Source organism: Thunnus maccoyii, chromosome 13, assembly GCF_910596095.1.
Source record: "Thunnus maccoyii chromosome 13, fThuMac1.1, whole genome shotgun sequence".
NCBI lineage: Eukaryota > Metazoa > Chordata > Actinopteri > Scombriformes > Scombridae > Thunnus > Thunnus maccoyii.
In genome coordinates, this window is record NC_056545.1 from 9,942,718 (window position 1) to 9,961,803 (window position 19,086).

Sequence of the window (19,086 nt, forward strand, 5' to 3'; positions counted from 1 at the left end):
TGTACTCCATCTGATGAGAAGCTGTGATGTCACTTCACTTACTTGTGTGCCACTTCGTCCAGTTGGGTCAGCAAAGCCTTGGAGTCTGCCAGCTCTCTGTAGGGGCCGTACAGTCCCTGGTCCCGGCTGCTCTCCGCAACTGACAACTGGAGGAGCAAAGACAGCAAGCTTCATGTGATTTACTGAGCATTAAAAGTGAAAAAATAATACATTTCTTTAACAACCTGATTACAGAAAAGCTTTAGCAAAGTTTTTTTAGTCATTTAGTGTGTGTGAATGAACACTGACAACAATGAACATTAAGTTTTCAGTGTAGTCTGGTTGTTAACTGATAAATTTGTCAGCAATAAAGTGTTTTGTTTCTTTTTATTTCATTGGAACCTTGTGGACATTATCATTTATATTTTTGGTAGAATAATAATAAATGTCAAGACAACACTGTCATCACTTAGTGTCTAATAACGCAGCACAATGTTGTCTCATTCAGTCCATGTTTTTACTAACATTAATATTCCTCATTTCATTGCTCTGCATCACTTTGTGACGTTGATCATGTCACTTTAATGAACTGGAAAAGAATTCACTTGATTTGTCAAACGCAGACTGTTGAAGCCTCAAATTAGCTCCAGCTGAACTTGATGCATTTTCACACAGAATGAGGACATTGGATTTTGTTTTTAATTACTTACACAGGAGGAGATCTCTTTAGGGCCAGTATGAATATGAGGAACATTTGCAGTAACTTTTCCAACTTACATGTGGGCATGTGAGTATCGTTTTAAGAAAAAATATGAACCTACTCTTTAAGACAAGAACTAACTTAAATTGACCGATTAGGGTCAAGATCTTGGACCTACCTTAGCTGTGTGAGACCTCCTGGAAGCTCTCATGAACAAGGCTTTACATCGCTTGATCTCGTCCTCCAGACTCATCTTCTCAGCTGCTGACTGATTGCTGAAAGAACAATAAAACAGACTTAAAGGAAAACTCTGGAAGAAATGTATTTAATGTTTTGTTAACGATCATCACTCTCTCACCACTTACCTCCGCCCCAAAAAATCAGTCAGCTTTCCGTCATAGCTTTTTTTCTTCTCTCTGATGTTTTGGGTGAGACTACACACGGAAAAAACACAAATATAGAAGAATTATTAGAGATCAGTCTCATGTTTCTTCAGTCATGATAAGTAATAATTGTAAGTAATTTAATTCATGTTTGCTCATACCTCCCATGTTCCTCCACCAACTTTTCTATCTCCACCTTCAGGGACTTCAGTACCTCCTGGTTGGCTTTCTTCTCCATCTGGTCCTTCTTCACCTCCTCTTCCAGCTTCTGCTGGAACAGTGCCAGCTCCTTATTGGTCACCTTGACAAGAGAAATAATAAAAAATAAAGTTTATTTATATATCATAGCACTCAAAATCAGTAATTACAAAACACCTTACAAAGACAGGCATAAAACGAACAGAATAAAATACCAAATACACATACCTTTCCACATATACAACATTTAGGACCGCAACTAACAATTATTTTCATTATATTTGATCTACAAAATGCACAAAAAGATGAAAAATGTTGATCACTGTTTCTCTAAGCTCAAGGTGACCAACAATCCACAACCCAGAGGTATTCAGCTTACTATCATAGAAGAATAAAGAAACAATTTAGGAGCTGGAATCAGATCATTTGGACATTTTTTAAATTGAAAAATGACTCAAAATGATATTTAAATAGTTGGAGATCAATTTTCTGTCGATTGACTAATAATTGTAGCTCTAATAACAATAAAACAAACAAACAAAACAAGACATTTGATCATTCTGGTTGAGCTCATCTTTCATGATAAGTGGTTTTGGACTTACTTGAATGTTGACAGTGATCTCCTTTATCTCTTCCTCAAAAAAGACGATTTCTTCTTTGTGCTTTAGATTGATTTCGTCACAGCCATTTTCCATTTTACTGATATCCTTCTTTAACTCCTTGATGCTCTTTTCTTTTTTATGGATGTCACCCTGAAGGAATGAACAAGCCCAAAAGATAACATCATCAAAACAGTTGGAGATGAATATATATTTCTTCTTTCATGTTGTGCTGTTGACATGGTGTACTGAGCGTTTTTTTCTACGCTGTACAAACAAAACCAAATTCCACTGGCTCTGGTTGTGTGCCCATGAAAGGGTAATTAACCTTAAATATTTTTTTACACTGTACACATAATCACAGAGGTCTATGTTGGCATACGATGTTAATACAGGTGATTTTTCCAACAAAACATATATTTTGTGCAAAAACTACTTTTTCTGCTCAAAATTAGTTTATTTCTGTCTGCCTGAATATGAAAATTGGGCAAGTAGGCAAGACTCCGAGGTATATTTCAAAAATCAACTGCGCAGCAAGTATAAATATTAGAACAACGGCTAACTGTAGCCTCAGTTTGTGCTTCTCACACAGAGCTGCTGGTAGTGTTAACAAACCTGAGAACAGACAGCAAAAAGGTGATGTTGTGCTACTCAGAGAACTGTAATTATGCAAATAACTCAAAGATTTATTCCTTTTCTGTGGCAGTAAACAACACATGGGCCCGCCAATAACTAACTGTGCTATATTCAGAGCTTAACAAGATATTCAGAGCTGACGATGGTAACATTTACATGATAAACAGCAGGGCTGCTGCTATGTACTGTCACTCCTCCACAGACACCCACAACAGAGAGCCGCTAGCTCAGCTACAACAAAGTTACAACACAGAAACTGTTAGTATGATTTTTATCTGGCCCTATATACTTCACTGATTTTGGGTGTTGGACATGTGACATAAACATTCCAGAGTCTGCATGTCACCTTAGGTAATATGGTATAGCCCTTTGGGGGGGCCTTAGAGATACAAACAATGGGTCCATGGTCAAGTTTGGAACTGTTCCAGATGTGGTATGTTGTGACACATAATATGTTGTGAGGTAGCTGTCAATCACTTGATGGATGGCTCCCAACTGAAGTAGTGCCCATGGAAAACATGTTATTCATGTGATAAGATACAGATGTGTAACCCCATATAAGCTATGCATCGCCCAGACCATCTTTGTACATGGAATGGACCCGATGGCCATCGTCTAATAAACGTCTTCAAAATAAGAACTTGGCCAGCTCCTCCTTTGAACGATATCATCACACATCCTTCCTTTCAGAAACTTTTACAAAGAGTCATGAATGTGCTTCTAGTGACTGTCAAGGCTCCAGCGGATTCTGTGTTTCCAGCATGGACACGGAGAGTCTGACAGCAGCGGCTCGTGGCTGGTTAGCTCTGACTACCAGCTCTACATCGCTATTCATGCTATGTTGAGCGGTGGTCAGTCGGTGTCCCCTGACACCCCAGTGTCACACTCTACGTAGCCACAAGGCCACACACGCTACGGTCATCCTGTGCTGGAAGCAATCACACAATAATGTTGAATAAAAAAACAAAACAACAGTTGAATAAAAACCATTGGGACGAACCGTCCAACTGAGTTGGAACCTTGGTCACTTTGACACTCAACTGCTCGGAAGTCCCTTATCGTACAGACACCATTCAAACTGTAAAATGTTCATAACTTTGAACTTTCAAAGTTATCAGATTATTTAGTGATATCTTTTGTAGTTTTTCAGCAATTTAAGCCAAAAGTCAGGGGTTTTTCAGACTTTTTCAGGTCTCACCAGTGTGTCATGTGATCAGGCACAGTGGAGAGCACAGATAATTTTAGACCAGAAATGTTTTTCTAAAGTGCTGTCATTCCCACAATTTTAACTCCTCAAGCACATATCTTGCCTCAGTATGTAACCACAAGCCTCCTCTCTCTCAAAATGTAAATACATTTCACATAGGACTTATAGTTTTTGAGATCTGAACCTTAATTGATAAAGAGTACCTGTCATGTTCTCATTGACTGCAATACAGTCTGCAGGATGTGTGTCTCCTCTCACTCTGGTTTCTTAAACTTACAGATTCTCTCTTCCTTCAAACACTTTTTGCACATATCATTCATTCTCATGTTAAACCAGTCTTGCTTTCACTAATGATGTACAAATCTCTGGGCTTCAAGCTCTAGTTTAAGACAAATACATTTTCCTCATCAAAATGGAGATTTTTTCCTCCCATTTTTGTGAATGTCTGTTGGCTCAGTGGTTTAGAACACTGTTCTCTGATCAGCTTCACCTTAGATGACAAGGTTGTGTGTTCAATACCCACTCACTGCAGTGGTCCTCATAATATTGCTCTCATTTACAAAGTTGCTTTCCATCTCTATCATGTACCATAAGTCAATTCCTCTCTAGCTTACTTTAACATCATTATCTAAAGTGTGGATTGCTATTCTTGTTAAATACATCTTTTCCAATTCCACAGATCCAGTCTGAGTAGTCCAGTGGTTTAAGTTCAGATCACCTCTTAACTCCTTTTAGATACAAAGGTTGTGAGTTTGAGTCCCACTTAGGGCAGAACTCAGTAGAGTCGAAGGATGCAGGCGTGCACAGCTGATGTCAATCTGCTTAATGAGCTGAGCTGAACTGCTTTTTTGTCAATTTCATGCAATTGACAGACTAAACACCAAAATCTGGCCTGCCATTACTGTGTGACATGTTAGCTCAATGCATAGCATGTCTGTCTTACAAACATGTGGGTGTAGGTTCAATTCCACCCGTTGCTAATTTTAATCTTGCTAGATTTTTCAATACTCTTCAGCTTCCAGTTATGCAATCTGAATCCACTTTCAGCATTCACACGCAATTTCTACAGAAATTGCATTTTCTAGTTTAAATATGTTGGGATGGAGGGAGCTTCCAGTATTTGAGTGTGTAGTTTAAAAGTGAAGTGATAATGTATGAAGCTATATGGGGACTCACATGGCAGCTCTCAAAACGCTCATGAGGCTCCGTATTCACCGCTACACTCCTCGTGTTCTCTGGACATGTCTAAGAGAACGCAAAAAAAAAAAAAAAAACATTTTACACACAATTTCAGCATTCATTCACGTATTTACATGCTCCATCTGATTTAATTAACAATCTGATGAAACGTTGGTATCAACCTGTACTGCTTCATGTTTCTTGAAAACGCTTTCCTCAGATGTCACTGAAGCGATTCCACCTGAAGATGAATCAGTCTCCCAAACACCAACATCTATCTCACTGTCATGAGAATCCAGGTCCTCATAGCCATTAGGCAAAAAGTAAGCAGCATGCTGTTGACTGTCAAGGCCATCACTGTTACTCCAATGGGAGAAGGGATCAATCCCCATCAGAGTTCCTCCAATAGCTGACTGGACAAGTGGAGGAGGTTGCGTGCCAAATGCATAAGGATTTGGGAGGACAGGATAGACGTCAGTCTGTGAAGATGAATAATTGTTCATATAGTTTGTGAACTCCGGATCATAACATGTATGCAAATCAGGAGGTGAAGAGTTTGTGTCAGGGTCCTCTAAGTCATCCAGGTCATCCAGGCTGCTTCCATGTTCAGCCTGCTGCAGGGAAACGGCGTGCTTAGCCAGGCCGATACTCCTCCCCATCTTTATGAAGCGAAGAGACTCCAGGAGGAAGCACTCAAAGCCGCCCGCTTCTTGGATCTTCAGCTGAGCCACACGAGGGAAATTTTCAACTTCACCCACCAGCAGGGGGTCCTCAGCAACCAGGGGTCCATGCTCTTCCAAGATCTGGGCAAAGTAGCTGCAGTAGAAGAGAGAGAGAAGTCAAAATGAGGACATGGAACACATGAGACAGGGTTTCTGCAGCATTCACAAAGATAAAGACTATTTAAGAATTTTCAAGATCTTTTCAATACCATATAGAATTCAATACTGGCCAAAGTATGAAAGTATAATAAGAAACCAGTAGGGACAACAAGGACTAGATTGATATATTATAACTTTTTCAGTGCTTCCCTGAAGTATGTTACAATTACATAATTAATAAAAATAATGCAACCTGGACTTGGACAAGGGGCTCAAAATGGAGAGATGGATTAACCTATTAAAAATTATAATGTTTTCTAACTGACACTTGCCCATTACGAGTTGATGAGCTTCCACTGTCACAACAATCCTACTAATGAGTGTGTGACGTCTCCTGACATTGAAATAGTTGCAAAAAGAAATAAATTTCCCATGAGGTTCATATCTTTTTCCATATATATATTATATTTCCATATAATTTTCTTTAAGGCTGCAACATCAATATTCACTCCCCTCTCCTCATGACAACAGTCTGAAATCAGCCCAGGTTTAATTATTCATGTAAAACATGGAAATGTAGCTTGAACGTACTCATACAAACTCTCTTTTGTTGGGTCTGGGTTGTTGTCCAAAATCTTTTTAAAGTGACTTCTGTGTCTCATGCTGTTGTACTGCTCCTCAAAATCGGTCACTTGCTCTCTAAGGTGACTGGGTACACTGAATGGATCAACAGGATGAAGGAATGATCTGTTGACAGAAAGCTCAACGTTACAGAACAGTTACAAATCTGCAGGAGACAAGCTGTGTGTCTACTTGGATGATGCAACTTACAAAGAGTCATCTTCAAAAAAGTCTTGGTCCCTATCGTCTCTTGGCGTTACACCTCTCATCCCAGACAAAACAATAACACCCTGAGAGGAAGACAAGAGGACACACTTCAGTGTGATGATATAAAACCATTCTCTTTACTGGAGCTAACATGATTAATTGTTTTAAATATATGTTGATTGACAGAAAATTAATTGCAGGGTTTCTGTTTTTTTATAATGTATTATTAAGATATTTTTTAAACTACAGCAACAGTGAGGTGGCTTGGTAGGAAACAGATATAATAGTTGGAAAGCTACCTACTGTAGCTTGCTAGTTAAGGACAGAAAGTTTAACAAAGATTAAAAAGTGATGAAAAGTGATGAAAATATAACCGTTAGTTGTAGCAACAACTACCAAAACAACTCCTGACCTTTGGTTCTTTCTGTTTCTTTTTCCGGCCTCGACTCTTAGTCTTCATAGGAGAATTCTGCAATGAAAACAAGTTGAAGTCAAATCGTGTTTAGTTTAGTTAATGCAGAAATGAACATCTATCCTGTATATCAGTAATTTATAGTCATTACACTTTGGTTTCTCATGACTTACATTTTCATCAGACTTTTTTAGGACTGAACAATGTCCATCTGAAAAACAAAGAACTTGAAGTCAAATCATGAAGTCAGGACAAAAAGAGCAACAAATCAAAGGTTAAGTCAAGTTCAAAATACGTACCCATCATATCAAAATACTCATCCAATATAGTGTGGCAAGAGTCATAGTCATCCCTATGCTCCTCCAGAGTCCAGATAAAGAGTCTCATGTCATGTGGTGGGGCCTGTTTTAGGTATTCAGTCACAGTCAAACCAATGCTTGAAAAAAGTTCAGGCCTAACACCTATTTTCTCTATAATCATCTCCTGCAACGGGCCAAAATTGAGCAGAAGAGCAAGGTTCAGCTGCTCCAAGTGTTCTGCGTTGCGCTCAATGAAGAATTTGGCAGCATTCAGACCTAAAAGAGAGCAGCAGACAGTTGGTCAGGATTCACACCCTGGCACTGATGTAAAAGTCTACAACTTTTACATGAATTCTGTATGCAAAAGTTCTTCATTCCAAGATTGAGGAGGACGTAGCAACATTTCCATTCCCTGGCTTTTGACCTGAAGAGAGCATGTTTTCAACATGACGATGTTTAACATAGACATCTGACATCATAACTACATAATTAACAGAATATCACAGAAAGCATGCCATGTCCCCTTTAAGTCACTTCCCTTTGAGTCATCACTAAAATTAACTTCAAACTTACCCATTTTATAAATTTCTGATATATTCTGACTTAACTGTACTAAACTTTACACCTCACTGCTGAGTTTTATGTCACATCTTTCTGTTTATTGTACAAATAATGATTTGAACTGTAATATACTAAAGCTGTTCAGATTATCGCACACATATTTAACCATAACATGATAAATTCTGACCTGCATCATTGAGCTGGCAGGCCCAGTTGTTGAGTTTGGGATTTGTATCCAGACAGCCAGACAGTAGGTGGATGAGGACACGAGCCCAAACCCGGTTCTTCCTCTCTAGTAGCAGTTCAACGGTCTGACCAAGAGTCTCCAGCTTCTCCTGCTGCCAGTTCAGTATCCTCCCAGCTATCTGGTTGCCCCTCGACAAGTCCAGCTCCAGCCAGGGCTTCAGACTGCTGGTCAGGGTTGACACGTGGAAGCCTTTATCCTCTCTCAGCAGCTCCATGTTCTGGCTGATCTGCAGAAGAACTCGATCCCTGTACAGCGACCAGGCTGACGACACTGTGGAAACATTTCAGGCTTATTACACAACTGTTCTCTTTCAAACCTCGCTCGGTATCTCACTATGGGAAGCGCCTTCTGGCGTGACCAATCATGGAAGCTCCAAAACCACCACGTCTGTTGAGAGACAGAACAATCATCTTTAATTGCACAGGCCAGCCCATCCCCCCTTTATAAACGGCACCCCACACAGCATTCTCACTTCCCTGTGAAGATCATTCAAGCTCCTCAGCTGTCCTGACATCCAGATTTTCCCTCAACTGCTCTTCGACGCAGCCATCAAGGTAGTCACTGTGCATGGATATCTGGTGTAAGGATTTTGCATTTCTTTTCGTTAAAGATTTATTCAGTGTTGGTTCAGATGAGTGTTGTCACGTTGTAGCGGACCTCTACCTGATTCTAACTGCCTTTAGAAAAAGCTAGCCATTACTGCTGTTAGCCATCAAGGTTTTTCAGTCAGCTATAGCAACCACTGCATCTTTCAAGGGGAACACTGGTGGCAACAAGGTTGAGGACGTTCTGCCCTTGCCCAGCTGCATGTGGATTAACCATCTCGGGAGGGACCCCCATACCCCTTGCATGTATGGGAGTTAAGCATGCCCAGGCATCGCTTGTGGACTCCGAGTCCTGTGAGCACTGTTGCACCATGCTGGTGAAGATTTTGGAGCGTCGCTTGCGAGTGTCGGCAGCCCCAAAGCTGACCCTTGCTTTTCTTACACTGCAACAAAGCCAAGAGATCAGCAAACTACGTCTAGCACTTGCTGGGGGGATATGGTGGAGGACCCCAATGCGGAATTTCCCCCTCTGTTCAGCCAGCTCCTTGACTCAGAGAAGGAGCATGGTGGCAGAGAGGAGGACAATGATGGTGTTAACCTGGATCTCCTCAGCAATAAGAATAAGGAGTTGATGAAGATGTCATTCTTCCCCCAACTCAGACGTCACAGCCAGGCAGCTCTGTCAGTAGGGAGGCGGAGCCTTCCTCTGCTCCACATGAATTAGACTTGCACGAGGTCTGTAAACGGGCAGCGACCCGACAAGTGGGACGAGAGGGATTTATACAATGGGAAAATCTTCTTGTCAGGTCTACTTAAAGCAGCTCATGCCCTCCATTCCCGTGCGCATTTAGGATATAAAATGATATGGGGACAAACTGGTCCGGCACAGAGTTCCATCAAGGGTTACTCTGGCCTGGATATTACCAAAAGCAAGGTTCAGGTGTGGTAGTGGAGCAGTCGTTAGTGTACCATCTCCAACCTAACAACTGGTCCACCCTCGACCGGACCCACACTCCTGGGCAAGAGCACTTCACTGCCTCCGTGTACCAAAAAGTGTACAAGTCAGTAGCCCAGTCTGTCAAAAACCTAAATGTGGTCATCCTGCTTACAATGTACCAAGTTGAGCTGTTCAAGGACATGGGCCACATTTTAGATAAGGGCTCTCCAAGTCCAGCTCTTTGGGAGGAGATATGTGTTGTTACAGACCTTATCCTCCATGAGTCTAGAGCTGCAGTTCAGGGCTGTGGCTAAATCTCTCCAGCCTGCCAGACCAGGATGAACAGGTCTTAATGGATTCCCCATGTGACCCATCAAAAGCTAAGGGCTTATTTGTGGAGGCTCTTACCTCTATGCAGTAGGCTAGCAACCTGAGAAATAAGCAGAGGGAGGCCTTAGATCTCTGCCTTCCCCACAAGACAACACCTCACCCACCACTGCAACCTAAACCGGGCTTTGCAGCTATGGTGGCGAGAGGATGCAGTAGGAGTTTTAAGGGCCCCAGATTCAAGACAAGATTAAGCAGCCTCTCCGGTTGGGCTTCAGTATCAATCTCTTATCTCCCAGTCAGAATACAGAGTATTTGGGCCTCAAAATAAGTTCTGTTTCTTTTTTGGCTTTTCTTTCACAAGATTGAACACAGAAATTTCACTAGCACCTCAGAATATCTCTTGACTCTCCATCAATAGAGAAACATGGGTGTTCACCACCGGCACTCCCTTGGGAACAGTGACAACAGATGCTTCATTGACAGGGTGGGGAGCTGTATTCAAGGGGAGGTCTGTGAATGGGATCTGGCCCCCCAAGGCTCTGTCATGCTCATATAAATTACCTAAATTACCCAGTTTTCCTGGCAAACATCTTTGTCATGTTTTGGTCAGGGCAGACAAGTTGACAGCAGTGGCTTATATAAACCTGCAGGAGGCACATGCTCCCTAACATTACACAGACTGGCCCACAGTCTGATGATGTGCTGCTGTCATTATGCACGGTGCATGTTCCCAGTAAATTGAACAGCCGGGCGTCCGTAGACCTCTTAGCATCATGCGAAAATGTGCAGTGTCCTCTGTTCTTTTAGTTAACAGAAGATGCACTGCTAGGAGCAGATGTACTGGCTCATCAATGCCCCAACATGTTGCTGTATGCTTTGCCATATTTTACTTTTTCCTGATCACTTTTAGCCATATCGGAGTCCTGTCAAGTTACTGCTGATGAAAAAGTTTCCTGCTGCTGCTGCTTCATATTAAAAGCTTTCCACTGACAAACTAACAGAAGGCTTTTATTGTGAAGAACATATAGGAAATTAAATGCGTTTATTGCTGAGTTAGCAGAGCTTTGTTAGCGGTGCTATTCTTCGATAAAAACTAGTCAACTAGTCAAAAACTAGGCGATATTTGGAGCTATTTGTTCAGCAGATCAGTTAGAAATACTGCAGAGAGGAAAAGTACAAACAGAAACAGCCGCATTGAGATGTTTGATGAAGGTCGTCGTCGTCGACGTCGGGCTCTTTGTACATTTTTGGCAAACAGCACATCTGCAACAGGTGCTGTTTTACCTTTTGTTTTACCGTGTTTGTTATTGATTTATTATTGTTTGTCCTACCTTACACAACAAAATATTCTAAATAAATAATGTTGAAGTTGTGGAGAAGTTTGGACTTATTTCTTAGAACTGAAATAAGTCAGTACTGAATTCCAGGTACCATAGCAGTTTCGGTTCAAATGTGAACGGTACCCAACCCTTGTGCTAGCCCATGGGGAGGGCTCATGGTGTCAACCCTCCTGGTTCAAGGTGTTCTGGGTTTCGGAGCGTGCTATTCAGGAGTAGGCCACAAATCCCATAGTGAGATACCGAGCAAGGTTTGAAAGAGAACATTTGGTTACCAGGGTAACCCCAAATCTCTGGACCCGAGTGAGGTATCTCACAACACTGCTCTGCTTGCATATGTAGGGTACGTGGAAGCAATATGCTTGAGAATGCTGTGTGGGGCACCACAGGCATTTATAAAGGGGGGACGGGCCATGAAATTGCAGATGACTGGTCTGTCTCCTGACAGACATAGTGGTACTGGAGCTTTCATGATTGGTCACTCCAGATGGTGCTTCCCAAAGTGAGATATCTCAGTTGGGTTTCAGAGAACCGGGATTACCCTGGTAACCAAAAGTTTTTAAATGAAAAGTTACTATTATCATCATATGATTTATGCCTTTATTAGATAGCCAACAGTGGAGAGATGACAGGAAATCAGTGGAAAGGTCTGCAGCTGGACGCGACACCACCAGCAATTGTGATAAAGTTAGAAGCAGTACCTTTCTGTTGACTGTGGGTTGCTGAGTCGTCTTTCTGCAGCAGAATCTCATCCCTGATAGTCAGGTTATCTTGAAATGACTGCTTATGCTGCTTCCTCTTGAGTCTGCGTTCTTCCTTTGATTTTAACTTCTTGACACTGATAATTAAAAGGAAAAAGTCGTTATTTAGAGTAAAGTACTTGTCAGGTACTTAGTGCTGCTCATGATGCTTTTTGCTGTAAGCGCATCAACTGAAGACATCATTTATAAGTATGTGTGCTTTTTTAAAGACAGTTCCTTTTTGTCTGTTTTCAATAGCTGAACATAGATATGAGGAGAGAGAGAGGATGTCATGCAACAAAGGTCACCAGCCTTAGACCATAGAGATATCCCTTACGCCATTTTTATCTGTTTAGAAAGACTCAAGCAATTTCCACTTTAATCTGTGTCAATGTCTGTCTGAATGGGTTATTAGTTTAACTCATTTTTAATCTGTCTATAAATAAATGAATTAATGACTGAACTGAAAAAATAAACTTTTAAAAGGGTTTTGAGCATTTTACTATGTTTGGCTATCAAATTCCAATTGATACGCAAATTATTAATTCATAATGACAGAATACGGAAACAGAGTTATTTGGCAAATTGAATGACTCATATCAAACTTATGCATATGTAGTTCAATAATTGCTATTGATTTTATCTTTTTTTTCTATAATTAGCCAAAAAAGGCTGAAATCAAAACACGTTAAAGAGTGTAAGAAGCTGCACTGACAGAGAAAACTACCCTCTCTTCTGGCAGCTGCTTCATATTTTCATATCGTCATAATGACTCAGCATCAACTTATTTGACTGCAGCCTCACCTTGTACATTTCTGATTCACTCTTGGCTTCTTTGGAGTCTGAGGTTTAGTGATGGCAACTTCAAACTGAAAAGAGAAACAACTCAGGTCAACATTGTTCATGTGATAAACCAGCATAGGAAGTCTAAGAGCCAAATTCACCTCCACTGAACGTCCTTACCTTACATTTTACCAGGCCTGTTGGACCAAAGATTCTGATACTACAGATTTGACCGACACAGTCTGGAGTCAAACACACTTCTTGCAGGAACTCCTGCAACACAAATATAACACGTAAATAAACAATTTCAACAGCTACCCTCTCTGTCCAAAATGAAAAAATGCAGCTATTCGTAATACAGCTAAATTTTAGCTTTACCAAAGGTTGAGCAAAAAGAAATGCACTTATGAAATCTAAATTTCGCTTATGCTTTTGTTATTTCTTATGCACTTCCTGTTGTTTCTTACTTTATATATTTAAAAAACAGCAACAACAACAAAAAGCTCTCACTGCACTTGTACCAGGTCAGCTACTTGTGAGTTTGTGGTCCTTCAAAGTCACTGTCCTCTAACCCTTGATTGTCTTGCCTTGTTTGTAAGTCACTTTGGATAAGTGTCTGCCAAAGGACAAAATGTAATTGTAACCTTTTCATTCTTTTCAAAGAAGGATGATGTCTTGAGCATCTTCCAACAGGTGATGTGATATTCAATGACGCAACTCTGACAGCAGCGTATTTGAATGAAGCCCTGCACAAAGAAGCACATTAGTTTGAATTATGTCAGTACTTTTAATCTTTAAAATTTCTGGCTTTGTTTAACTGCCGCCATTTACCTTAAAATCTGGGTCAGTGAAATAGATTTCCGTTTTCAAATGGCCATGGCATTTCTCATGTCGACAAATGGCATCAGGAATAGGCGGAAATTTGCACAATTCTATAGCACTCTCAAGAATTTCCTAAAAACAGAAAACACGAGTCAAACTTAGGATAAATATTAAGTGAAATGTGAGCCATGGATGCAGTATGACATTTTACTTGAATGAATTCCATTGTTTCAGTTTATTGATATGGATAAACATATTTAAATATATATAATGCCTATGAAAGACTATTTATCCTTTTTTTACAATACTGAACAACAAAAGGCATTATTTACATTTTTTTGACACTGAAGAGAGAAGCCTAATGCCAAAAAACATCTAGCAAACTAGTAAAGTAAGTAAACCTTTATTCTGTAGTGCCTTTCAAAACCAGTTACGACGTGCTTCACAAAATACAACACCATAAAATATAGGTGCAATCTCATCATACATATTTCAACTCAGAGAAATGGGATTACTAGAACTATTCACATCACAGTTGTTAGTGTTTTATGTTTCTTTTTGTCTGAAAATAATTATTTTTGTGAACTTTGTTAAATGTTTGCAATGTGAAGAGACAAGTTATTACAAAGTGTGCAAACACAAAAACTGTAATTCATCAAATTAACTTGATATATCACCCAACTGTCCCTCGATTACACATAGGTGATCTCCATTCATATTATGACACTTGAGAGATGATTTCGGTGTCATAGCAAATGGGGTGAATACTATATACATATATATACTGTAATAGAGATACAATCCAAGAGCTATGCGTTTAAGTCTGTTCTGTTCATCAGTGTCAAAAAATCGTATTAGTTTCAGCGTAATTAGTGAGGAGATGTTAATACTTTAAGACACTGGATGTTGTCCTATGCACAAAAACTTACATGCTACCTAAATAATATTTAAAAATGTACTTAAAATGGTTTGTCAGATATAAAACATATGATTAATGACAACATACCTTGAAATAGTCTTGCTGCGTTTCTTTAACAATCTCTTTTGTTAAAGGCCAGGTGAGTTTACCCGGTATTATTTGATTCTTGACCATCTGCAGGGAATCTGAAAACTGTTCCAGAGCAACTGCAAACCTGTCCAAAGAAGAGACACGATGGTTGTAGAGTTTGAAACAGCACAAAATCTAAATGGACGAGACAAAACACCACAAGACTGGGAGCTACAGTACCTGTTCTCTTTGACATACACCTTCCCAACAGCGTAGTAAACCAGACACTGAAACGTCCTCTCCTCAAATGATTTGATCTTCTCCAGAAGTTTTTGAGCTTCTGCAAGTTCCTGTTTCAAAAAGCAACCACACATGTAAAGACTGAGACAGTTCATTTCATTTATACAACTCTTAATGTTATAAAGGCTCCAAATATCCTGCCCATATAATACCACCATGACTTGTAAAAGGTTGTGGTAAGCATTCAACCTGCTGTAGATAGATCACATTGTGCATTCAATTTGCAGTAATTAATCAGAGTAGCACGCCACAACATCAGGGAAAAAAGAAAAGTTGAGACAAACAGTCGAATAAGTCACAATCAGGTGCTGATGTGTGAGGAAAAAACACCATGACAGACACCAGAGCTGAACTTAATTTGACCAGTTGGACACACATTTTACCCAATAGAGTAACAGTTAAATCGGCTGGACAACAATCAATGGCTATGATCTGACATCAACCAATTTCTTCAGGTGAAACCCAATTGATCACTCATGGTATAAAGGTAAGATGTGCTGGGACTACATGTGGACCACAGTTTACCACATGTTTCAAGACTCCAAGAAACCTGACCCCTGGGGGTCCGCACCCAAAGTGTGAAGCTTCACCCATGGATCCAGGTTATCAAAACTAGAGATTCCCCTCTTATCTTTCTCTTTTCTCCACGAGCTGCAGCAGGAGCAGCTCCTTGCTCTCTTTCTCCTTCAGCTGCAGGAGCAGCTGCTTGCTCTTTCACACCTCCAGCAGCTGCTAGAGCAGCTCTCTGCTCTCTTGTGTGGCCTGCTCACAGCAGACACACACAGTCTTCTTTACAGCAGAGGACATGAGAGCCTGCCTTGTGCCAGCAGCTAACACACAAATCTGCTGGCCAGTTTAACAAGTACAGGAGCTGCGAAATGGAGTTAGCTTGCCGCTAACTCTGCACAAAGGAGTGACCTGGGCCCTCTGCACGACTGGAGTGCTGTCTCCCCAGCAACGCCTGCATCTTTCAGCTTCAGAGCCGACTCACCCACGGATTCACCGGTTACAAAGCAGAACGCCACAAAGCATCTCTTCCTTCATGGACTGGTAACAACTGGGCATAGCCTAGCAACACAGTGAGGCATAGTACAGCTAAGCAAGAATGTTTAACTCAAACAATGTACTGTACTTGTATTGATTTGGTTAAGGTTATACATTGAACTGTTGTTGTGATGTCCTTGTTGCACATAGTCAGGTTGCTGCATAGCCACACCACTAGGTTAATGTTAGCAGGCTTAACACATGTTACATCCAGTAACTAGGCCTTGCATGCAACTAACCTCATTTTAACCTGGCACTTTTAGCATACACCAATTGGCCTTGAATAGAGAACCACACAGTTAAGAGGTTAAAACCTTGTTTGGCAAACTTTGGTTCAGGCAGCACATGTGGTTCAAGACACCACATGGTCTGGCCCTTTTATCTCTGTAGTTCCCTTTATCAGCCAAATTGTCGGCATGCCATGTGCTCAGTCACCAGGTGACTGCAGCCATCTTGCTATTGTCTTCCCTACACACACACACACTCACACTTGTATATAGGTACACTTAGCTAGATTAGTATTGTGTGTTGATTTTACCCTTTGTTAAATAAATGCTTTTGGATATACCTGTTGTCTGTTTTAATGTTGCACAAGAATGAGTTTTGCCAACCCCTGCTCTGTAAAGAACTCCAAATCATTTAACCATAACTAACTACTGATATGGTGATTTGGGTGGTGCCCCATTATTAATTCTTATTAATAATTTTATTGATTTTAATAATTAACAATTATCTTTGATAATCATTAATTATTGCTGATAGCCAAACTTGTAGCCACGGCCCAACAGATGTAATGCAAACACAGCTTTAACGATTGAGGTACAGCCTTCCCTGTCACTTCCGGACAAATAGGTGTGGTTATTCATAAAGCTCGCAGCTGGCGCTTGTCTGTATGTCAACATGGGACAGTGGTAAATGAGACCTCTTTGTCATAAAGGCTTTAGTCATTTCAGGAACATTGTTTTTTTGTCTTCATTATTGAACAAATTTTTGCATCAAGGTTCTCAGCAATCTATCCACATTATTTACTCCACAGACATAGACCTAATGTGTAAAAGTCACATTTTTGCCTTGTATGTGAGTCATGATATGGGCAGGATAATTTTTTAATCTTATAAATAGTGTAACAGATGAGCTTTTGCCTTCCGCCTCTAACAAGACTATCTGTGAGTTACCTCAGGCTGGCCGATTTCCGTCAAAGCAGATGCACGGCCAAACAGCAACAACGGCACATCCAGAGTGGAAAGTCCAAATTCCTGAGAAAAGCAAAAGGCAAACGTATTATTCTTGTGTCTTTTACAGCTCAAACCAATTAGCAGTTAACTTTAAACCTTGATGCGGTTCTTAAACTGCAACTGATAATTTAAGAGGACATGTGAAAATGTGAACACAAAAAAAACAAATTATCCACTGTCAAAGCAGGATAAATTCACAGGTTTTTCATGATATTTTTAGAAACATTTTTTTGCCTGCATTTGATAATTGATAGTGTCGACTGACAGGAAACATCAGTAGAGAAAGAGAGGGAGGACGGCCTGCAACAAAACGTCTCCCGCTGGAAATAAATTACAAAAGTGACACAGTTGTCTGGGCGGTGCCTCGTGGACAAACAGTCAAACAAACTATTGTCTCTGTCATCTTCACCCACCACTTATAACATCACAGTTACTTAGCACATTATATCTCAGGCAATATATCTTATTTATCCATCTATTTATCATTTTGTCATTTATTTATCATCATATTTATCTTATGTCTCACCCTTGTGCAGTAAGACTTTATCCCATTTTCTTTTTGTGCAATTATCAAATTTCCAGTGCAATATTTTAGTAAAATGCTACACACCGTGTGTATTATCACTGCTGGTCATATCTATACATGTGATATAGTGTAAATACAGTAGCTTTTATTAATATGGTTTTTATTTATCACTCACTCACTCTTTTTCTTGTTATTTTGAGGGGCTGTAACAAGTGAATTTCCCCTGTGAGAATCAATAATAGGAAATTTGTGCAGCTGAATTTAAATTTGTAAGTCCTCTCATGTATTTTGTGCATAAAGTTGCCTGGTTTTATTTTTGGAACACACATTTACATAATGTCTACAACAATCCAATACATAAAAAAAAATCTACACACACTAGATAATTACCTCACTCTGCTCACAAAATAACTTGTGGAACAGCAGAAAGTACTTGAGCTTTGGCACTGGTATGATTACCTTGGGTGTACTGGTATCCACTAAGGCCAGTGCCCGGCTGAAGGCCTGCTCGGCGTTCCGGCTGCGGAGGTCGGTCAGGGCGGTATGGGCGTCATGCACCATAGATCTCAACTCTCTACACACATCTGATTTAGTATCAGCCACTTTCTGATTTTAAAAGAGAACACACATCACAGCACATCAGCCATTTCATTCAGTGATACTGTTATGACTTAAATAACAGCTAATAACATAATATATTTCCAAGTTGTGGCTACATTCAAGCTCCAGTTTTTATGCTTTGGCGTGACAAGCTTTAAATATTCACACTTTAGAAGCTAACACCAGCAAATCTTCGGTGTATTTCCATAAAAAACAATTCCTGCTGATTTATTTTCTGTGGATTGACTCATCAGCACACTGAACGTTGCCGCTCATGATACAGCATCATGTGAACATGACGCTGCGTCATGTGAACATGACGCTGAGTCATGTGAACATGCATCTGTCTTCATAACAGGAGCAGAGCTCCGTACAAAAATTATTTAAATATATTCTTGACTACATATGTAAAATGCAGCCTTACCTCATCCTCAGACGAACCATTTCTGCTCTTTGATTTCTTCTTTGCTGCAGGGTTTGAGTCTCCTTTTCCATTCTTTGAAGAAGACTCACTGGAAGTACAGAACTTTTAATCAGCTATACAATCCCAGTTGTAGCCAAAACACTTTCTGCCACTCTGCTAAATAATTAAAAAGGGACAATCAATAGCAGAAAACTTCTTGTTTGAAGTATTTAATCTCATTTTCCTGTCCTTCCTACCTACTGGCCATCTGGCCAATGCAGCTCAGCAGGGAAACACAAAGAAGGAATTTGATGCTAAAAAGACTGTAAATGTGGCAAATATCCACTTGATATGACTAACTCAGACTGCTGAAGCCTCATATAAGCTTCAGATAAACTTTTTAAATGCATTTTTTGCATAAAATGACTTGGATTATGGGCCCCATCA

At 40.2% G+C, this 19,086-nt stretch overlaps 1 protein-coding gene across 1 annotated transcript in view; it reads right to left on the bottom strand.

Annotated features, from left to right (window-relative positions):
* Positions 1–19,086, bottom strand: part of LOC121910512 (E3 ubiquitin-protein ligase TTC3-like) — a 38,248-nt gene that overhangs the window by 7,339 nt on the left and 11,823 nt on the right. The window contains exons 15-37 of the mRNA XM_042431747.1: positions 18,661–18,748; positions 18,096–18,242; positions 17,051–17,131; positions 14,772–14,881; positions 14,550–14,676; positions 13,553–13,675; positions 13,366–13,467; positions 12,902–12,994; positions 12,743–12,807; positions 11,900–12,036; positions 7,990–8,319; positions 7,242–7,517; positions 7,116–7,153; positions 6,943–6,999; positions 6,534–6,613; positions 6,294–6,449; positions 5,064–5,697; positions 4,879–4,947; positions 1,863–2,012; positions 1,224–1,363; positions 1,045–1,113; positions 858–954; positions 43–146 (exon numbers count right to left, since the gene is read on the bottom strand). Coding sequence (XP_042287681.1) covers positions 43–146; positions 858–954; positions 1,045–1,113; positions 1,224–1,363; positions 1,863–2,012; positions 4,879–4,947; positions 5,064–5,697; positions 6,294–6,449; positions 6,534–6,613; positions 6,943–6,999; positions 7,116–7,153; positions 7,242–7,517; positions 7,990–8,319; positions 11,900–12,036; positions 12,743–12,807; positions 12,902–12,994; positions 13,366–13,467; positions 13,553–13,675; positions 14,550–14,676; positions 14,772–14,881; positions 17,051–17,131; positions 18,096–18,242; positions 18,661–18,748 — 3,273 coding nt within the window. The remainder of the gene's footprint in view (positions 1–42; positions 147–857; positions 955–1,044; positions 1,114–1,223; positions 1,364–1,862; positions 2,013–4,878; positions 4,948–5,063; positions 5,698–6,293; positions 6,450–6,533; positions 6,614–6,942; positions 7,000–7,115; positions 7,154–7,241; positions 7,518–7,989; positions 8,320–11,899; positions 12,037–12,742; positions 12,808–12,901; positions 12,995–13,365; positions 13,468–13,552; positions 13,676–14,549; positions 14,677–14,771; positions 14,882–17,050; positions 17,132–18,095; positions 18,243–18,660; positions 18,749–19,086) is intronic.